This window comes from Mandrillus leucophaeus, unplaced genomic scaffold (genome assembly GCF_000951045.1).
Source record: "Mandrillus leucophaeus isolate KB7577 unplaced genomic scaffold, Mleu.le_1.0 Scaffold389, whole genome shotgun sequence".
NCBI lineage: Eukaryota > Metazoa > Chordata > Mammalia > Primates > Cercopithecidae > Mandrillus > Mandrillus leucophaeus.
Window position 1 is genome coordinate 1,975,917 of NW_012104131.1, and position 7,980 is coordinate 1,983,896.

A 7,980-nucleotide genomic window follows, 5' to 3' on the forward strand; every position below is an offset into this window, starting at 1 on the left:
TTTTCTTGTAAACTTAAGTTCCTTGTAGATTCTGGATATCAGATAAATAGATTGCAAAAATTTTCTCCCATTCTGTAGGTTGCCTATTCAGTCTGTTGATAGTTTCTTTTGCTATGCAGAAGCTCTTTAGTTTAATTAGATCCCATTTGTCAATTTTGGCTTTTGTTGCTATTGCTTTTGGTGTTTTAGTCATGAAGTCTTTGCCCATGCCTATGTCCTGAATGGTATTGCCTAGGTTTTCTTCTAGGTCTAACATTTAAGTCTTTAATCCATCTTGAGCTAATTTTTGTAACGCATGAAGACAAGAAAAAAGAAAAAAGATTGAAAAGGAACAAAGTCTCCAAGAAATAAGGGACTATGTGAAAAGACCAAACCTAAGCTTGATTGGTGTACCTGAAAGTGATGGGGAGAATGGAACCAAGTTGGAATACACTCTTCAGGATATTATCCAGGAGAACTTCCCCAACCTAGCAAGACAGGCCAACATTCAAATTCAGGAAATACAGAGAACACCACAAAGATAATCCTTAAGAAAAGCAACCCCAAGACATGTAATTGTCAGATTCATCAAGGTTGAAATGAAGGAAAAAATGTTAAGGGCAGCCAGAGAGAAAAGTCAGGTTACCCACAAAGGGAAGCCCACCAGACTAGCAGTGGATCTAGGCAGAAAGTCTACAAGCCAGAAGAGAGTTGGGGCCAATATTAAACATTCTTAAAGAAAATAATTTTCAACCCAGAATTTCACATCCAGCCAAACTAAGCTTCATAAATAAAGGAGAAATAAAATCATTTACAGACAAGCAAATGCTGAGAGAGTTTGCTACCACCAGGCCTGCCTTATAAGAGCTCTTGAAGGAAGCACTAACCATGGAAAGGAAAAACCAGGACTGGCCACTGCAAAAACATACCAAATTGTTAAGATCATCAACACTATAAAGAAACCACAGCAACTAATGAGCAAAATAACCAGCTAGCATCATAATGACCGGGTCAAATTCACACATTACAATATTAACCTTAAGTGTAAATGGGCTAAATGCCCCAATTAAAAGACACAGACTGGCAAATTGGATAAAGAGTCAAAACCCATAGATGTGCTTTAACCCATCTCACATGCAAAGACACACATAGGCGCAAAATAAAGGGATGGAGGAATATTTACCAAGCAAATGGAAAGTAAAAAAAAAAAAAGCAGGGTTTGCAATCCTAGTCTTTGATAAAACAGAGTTTAAACCAACAAAGATTAGAAAAAGACAAAGAAAGACATTACATAATGGTAAAGGGATCAATGCAACAAGAAGAGCTAACTATCCTAAATATATATGGTGTTGGGCATGGTTAATTTTATGCAGAAATGACAATTAATGTTTTTGAGTCAATGTTACTTGCTCATACTATAGTTTCTAGGCACCAAAAACCCCATGAGCTTTTAATAAACTGAGATTGTTACTAATTTTTAAATTTGTAGAAAACCACATCTGAAACATTTTCACGCGTTATTGCTAGTACTTATAAATAAAATGAGTGTTCTAAGTAACACTTCCATGCTTTAGTACAGGAACTAAAAGATAAATAACAGAAATGTTTCTCTCCATGTAGCAAGAAGGATAATGAGAGAAAGAACAACTGGTTCAAAAGGTAGTTTAAGGGTTTGTGTGGATTACAATGGTCTAAACTATACATGGCTCTCATGAGTAATAGACAATAGGAAATGGCCTTGATTTAAAAAATACAAAATATTCTTCAGTTGAACACACTTTTTTATGGTTACATTATCTTTTAATGAAAATGAGGAAAATGTTTTTGCTACATACCACTAGATTTCCAATCACCATGACCATCATGAAGACAGTAAGGCACATGGTTTGGCCAGCGACCTCCATACAGTCCCACATGGTCTCTATCCACTCTCCACACAGCACTCGGAACACGATCAGGAAGGAGTGGAAGAAGTCATGCATGTGCCAGCGTGGGAGTTCACAATCATTGGAAATCTTGCAGACACATTCTTTGTAGCTCTTACCAAAGAGCTGCATGCCGACCACAGCAAAAATGAAGACGATGATGGCCAACACCAAGGTGAGGTTTCCTAGAGCCCCGACAGAATTGCCAATGATCTTTATTAGCATATTTAGAGTTGGCCAAGACTTTGCCAACTTGAAAACTCGGAGCTGGAAATAAAAGCAAGAACAGCATTAATGCCCTGCATTTCTAAAAATATCTGTAATTTTATTAACAGGGCAAATGTACAGGTAACTGTCTCAATTATAGAGTAATGAATTATTTATTTGTCAAACGATTACTAACAACTATAGCAGTGACTTGCTATCATAGAGGGTTCTCTTTTTCATTTTGAAATGGTCCACACTGTAAATGAAATAATTAAATTATATATTTTTTTAATTGGCAGTTTAACAAGATACACCAAATTTTCAAGTTTCCTACATAAGCATATGTAAAATACACCTTTGTTTCTCCTTAAGGAATTAAGATATTTAAGATTGATGGTGGTTAATTAGCAGAGATCCAGTTTCAGAGAAGTAGAAACTCTCATTATTTTTTGTTTGTTTGTTTGTTTTGTTTTGTTTTTTTGAGACGGAGTCTCGCTCTGTCGCCCAGTCTGGAGGGCAGTGGCCGGATCTCAGCTCACTGCAAGCTCCGCCTCCTGGGTTTACGCCATTCTCCTGCCTCAGCCTCCCGAGTAGCTGGGACTACAGGCGCCCGCCACCTTGCCCGGCTAGTTTTTTGTATTTTTTTTTATTTTTTTTTTTTAAAAGTAGAGACGGGGTTTCACCGGGTTAGCCAGGATGGTCTCGATCTCCTGACCTCGTGATCCGCCCGTCTCGGCCTCCCAAAGTGCTGGGATTACAGGCTTGAGCCACCGCGCCCGGCCAGAAACTCTCATTATTTTTAAAAGGCCAAAGCAGATATAGTTTTCAGTGTACTTTAAATATCATGCTGCAATGCACAAGTGAAAATAATATCAACACTTAAGTTACACAAAGTAGAAGCAGAAATCAGCTAATTTCTTTGTCTTTTGATTGGTTTAATCTAGCTATATTTTTAGCTTGCTGTAACTTTAGGCTATATTTTGAACATGTATTATATTCAAATACAAAAGTATTTAAACTTAAGTAAAAAGCTAAGCTTCTTTTTAATCTTTTTGTCTTCAAAGGCTTAATTCAGTGTAGTGTGTAAATGTCTTTCTCATTGTGTTTGACATATTGGTTGTATTAGCTTTAGAGTTCACTAAAGTACCATTTATGGTTAAACAGTAGCAGCATTTTATTTCTGATGCTTCAGTAAATGTCAGGATGAGAGTAGTGCATTATTTAATGGCATCAGAGTGACCCAAAGGAGTAAATACATGCACCAAAGTATTTAATTTATTCCAGAGAATAATTTATGCAAAAGAGCCTGGCACACTAAGTAAGATTCTAATGATACTATGCTTCCTATTTCCCTTAACTGCATCACATTTTCATGAAGGTTTACTAAATCTTTTTTTAAGTTCTTGCCCATATTACTTGTTTTATCATTTTAAATTTTTGTTCTGTTTTTTGCATCCTTCTAGTTTCAAATTAGATTCATAACTACCTTTGAGGATTAGGGAAGGAAATATAGTTCTAAGGATTACAATTTAAATTTGAACGTTGAAAGCAGCAAGGGAAATTGTAAACAGATTTCATGAAAAAGGCTTCAGCCTAATCACTATTAAGGTAAATCATCAATAGGAACATGTCCTTAGTAATCATGTACAGCCTGTGTTATTTGAAAATAAATCACAAAAGTTAGAGCCCACTGAAAGTAATAGTATAATAAAACATATCAAACTTTCACTGGAAATATGTCACGTGATATTTTATCTCTGAATTTTAAAATCTAATAGTTTTTACAAAAGATCAAAGAAAGATACTTTCTTTAAAATTAACAAAATATAGTACAGTTAACTCTCTCAAAGAGTGGATTTGGTGATTTTCTGATGTGGCAGCAGTCATATGGGGAGCTCTGTTTGCTTATCCTTCTCTTTTGTACACTGTACCCTGTCTTAACTCTTTCCTCTACAGGGACAAGGTGAGCAATGAACAATTCCATAATTCCTTTGTCTCTGGCAGAAAGGGGAGCTCATCCTAGGTCCCAAGGAAGCTTTGTACACAGTTACGCAAACCTCAGATAACTGAGACTTGACTATGGTGTTGTTTAATTGTGATTTGAGTTTATCTGTGACTCCCTTTTTCCTCCTCTCTATTAGTCTTCCATTCAATAACTAAGAAGAGAAATGTAGACTATTCATTTAAGTGAACTTTATTAAACCTATGATGAAGAAACAACTACTATCTGGTGGTATGGCAATCCGATTTGTTTTAGAAGTGTATTCAAATAATATTATAATGGTGGGAAATCTTGCCATTATTACTAGATGAGAATGAAGACTAATTAGTTACAAAGTACATTTTATGAACACTCCCAGTTAATTTACCAGCCGGAATGATCGGAGAACAGACAATCCTTCCACATTTGCCAGACCAAGTTCCATTAAACTAAGGCTCACAATAAAACCATCAAAAATATTCCAGCCTTCTTGAAAGTAATAATATGGATCCATGGCAATTATCTTCAGAAACATTTCTGCTGTGAAGATCCCCGTGAAGACCTAAATGAGAAGTGTAGTTCATTATATGAGCAAATACTCTTGAAACACAAATAATTATTGAGCAACTTAATTTACTCCCAACAAATATAAATTAAATTCTGATTTTTAAAAATTGGTTTAGGTCCAACAACTTGGTATCCACAAATGCTTTGCACTCAAATCAATAATTGTTCACCATATATAATGTTTATCAAATGATAAAGAGTACATAGATTAAGTCAATAAAATTAATATTATTTTCATATGAAAGGTGCAACTTGCTCATTGTGATCAATTGTTTGTCTCTGTCTCTGATCTTTCTAGCTCTCCAAAAACTTACCAAATGATTACCTGACAGTGCAGGCTTCCATCACCAAGCCCAATGGATTGGTCCCCTCCCCTGGCCCTGCAGATGAGACTGGTGCTAAGGAGATGTCATGTAAGCTGTAATAAACATGCTCACGGCTAGCTCTACAGATAGTAAGAACTCTTACAAAAAATGTCCTTTTGCTGGCCAAAGGGAAGCAGTATTTTCCTTTCTGCATTTCTATTATCTACAACTATTTCAAACTCTCTCTTCTGCACATAACCTCAGCCATTTTTCCTTATGCCTTCGCAACTGAGAAGCATAGTCTCAGTACTTCAGCTTCTTAGAAGTGATGAAAATCAGCCAGCCTGAACTTTATGTTTCCCTTTATCTACCAGACTATTTACAACCATAACTGTGCTTTGCCTTTCTCTTCTTGTTAAAATGAAAGAAGTGCCCCTGTTTTGAGCTAATCTCTCAAATTGTGTTATGTGTTTTCCTTTGGACTTTGCAAGGAATTCATTCTCAGTTAACCAACTTTTCTACTACTAGCTACTTCCTGTTTTTTTTGTTTTGTTTTGTTTTTTGAGTTTTGTTTTTTTAAGGTTTTTTTTTTTTTAAATAGAAAGTAACAGACACCGAGTCCTTCTCTTCCTTAAAAATATCATCAGAGAATCTCTCCTTGCACTCTATTTCCCCTTCCATCTGCCACCATCTATCCTTTCCTTATGGCCAGATTTCTTTCAAAGATTGCATACTTGTCTGCACTCGCTAGTTCCAGTTCTTCAACTTACTCCACGATCCACCAAATGGCTTTAACAAACTTCACCAACAAGACTGACATCACTAATAAATCCAAATGAAAAATTTTAAACAATTATCTTGCTCGCTTGCCCTTTTAGAAATTTTGGGCATTGTTTTTGGTTCCTTCTTCACTGAAATATTTTCTGTCCTTGGCTCCTGTGATCCACACCTCCCTGGATGCTACTCACCTGATTTTCTTCCTCTAACAAATCATTCGATACTGGATTTATTCAGAATTCTCTCTGTCTAGACCCCACTTACTTTAATTTTCCTTTTATAACAAGTTACATTTTTATAATAGTTTACATTTCAAAATCTATTTTTCTGATCAAGCATACCTCCTAATCTCTAGAAACACATACCCACCTGCCTATTCAATACCTACATTCGAAAGACTGTCTTCCAGGCATCTCAAATTCAACAGGTCAAAAATTCACCTTACTGCTTTTTCTCCACAGTTTTGCTTCTCTTCTGATATTTGCTAACTCAGTAAATGGAATCTCTCTTTACCTAGGTGGCCACCTCAGAGACCTGACAGTCTTAGTGACTTTTCCAAACATCTCTTGAATACTTCAAATTGAAACTCACCCATGTGTATATTACTAGACTTTTTTCTTTTTCACTGAGTAGGGCTCCATTGTTTGAAATTTCATGGACATTTAAGTAATGTATAACACTTTTTGTCTCTTTCCCAAGAAATTTTTGCCTACCCCAAGGTCTCAAAGATGTTCTCCTGTGTTTTATTTCAGATGTTTTATTGTTTTAGCTTTTTAATTTTCATTTTTATTTATTATTATTATTATTCTTTAAGTTCTAGGGTATGTGTGCACAACGTGCAGGTTTGCTGCATATGTATACATGTGCCATGTTGGTGTGCTGCACCCATTAACTCGTCATTTACAGTAGGTATAACTCCTATTACTATCCCTTCTCCCCTCCCCCCACTGCATGACAGGCCCTGGCGTGTGATATTCCCCACCCTGTGTCCGAGTGTTCTCATTGTTCAATTCCCACCTATGAGTGAGAACATGCAGTGTTTAGTTTTCTGTCCTTCTGATAGTTTGCTTAGAATGATAGTTTCCAGCTTCATACGTGTCCCTACAAAAGACATGAACTCATCCTTTTTTATAATTGCATAGTATTCCATGGTGTATATGTGCCACGTTTTCTTTTTTTTTCTTTTTTTTTTTTTTTTCTCACTCTGTCCCCCAGGCTGGAGTGCAGTGTTTCCAATCAGGGTGGAAGGAAGAGGGGGAGGAGGCATACCACATGGTGAAAGAGGAAGCAAGAGAGAGAGCAAGGAGAGATGTGCCACGTTTTCTTTTTTTTTCTTTTTTGTTTTTTTTTGGAGACTGAGTCTTGCTCTGTCACCCAGGCTGGAGTACAGTGGCTGGATCTCAGCTCACTGCAAGCTCCTCCTCTCGGGTTCATGCCATTCTCCTGCCTCAGCCTCCCGAGTAGCTGGGACTACAGGCGCCTGCCACCTCGCCCGGCTAGTTTTTTGTATTTTTTAGTAGAGACGGGGTTTCACCTTGTTAGCCAGGATGGTCTCGATCTCCTGACCTCGTGATCCGCCTGTCTCGACCTCTCAAAGTGCTGGGATTACAGACCTGAGCCACCGCGCCTGGCCATGTGCCACATTTTCTTAATCCAGTCTGTCATTGATGGACATTTGGTTCCAAGTCTTTGCTATTGTGAATGGTGCTGCAATAAACATACATGTGCATGTGTCTTTATGCCAGCATGATTTTTAATCCTTTGCGTAATATGCCCAGTAATGGGATGGCTGGGTCAAATGGTATTTCTAGTTCTAGATCCTTGAGGAATTGCCACACTGTCTCCCACAATGGTTGAACTAGTTTACATTCCCACCAACAGTGTAAAAGCGTTCCTATTTCTCCACATACTCTCCAGCACCTGTTGTTTCCTGACTTTTAAATGATCGCCATTCTAACTGGTGTGAAATGCTATCTCATTGTGGTTTTGATTTGCATTTCTCTGATGACCAGTGATGATGAGCATTTTTTCGTGTCTGTTAGCTGCATAAATGTCTTCTTTTGAGAAGTGTCTGTTCATATCCTTTGCCCACTTTTTGATGGGGTTTGATTTTTTCTTGTAAATATCTTTAAATTCTTTGTAGGTTCTGCATATTAGCCCTTTGTCAGATGGGTAGATTGCAAAAATTTTCTCCCATTCTGTAGGTTGCCTGTTCACTCTGATGGTAGTTTCTTTTGCT

General features: G+C 37.1%; 1 protein-coding gene across 3 annotated transcripts in view; it reads right to left on the reverse strand.

Annotated features, from left to right (window-relative positions):
* Positions 1 to 7,980, reverse strand: part of SCN2A (sodium channel, voltage gated, type II alpha subunit) — a 177,433-nt gene that overhangs the window by 45,971 nt on the left and 123,482 nt on the right. For all 3 annotated transcript variants that reach the window (XM_011990992.1, XM_011990993.1, XM_011990991.1), the window contains exons 15-16: positions 4,481 to 4,654; positions 1,815 to 2,171 (exon numbers count right to left, since the gene is read on the reverse strand). In XM_011990992.1, the coding sequence (XP_011846382.1) occupies positions 1,815 to 2,171; positions 4,481 to 4,654 (531 nt within the window). The remainder of the gene's footprint in view (positions 1 to 1,814; positions 2,172 to 4,480; positions 4,655 to 7,980) is intronic.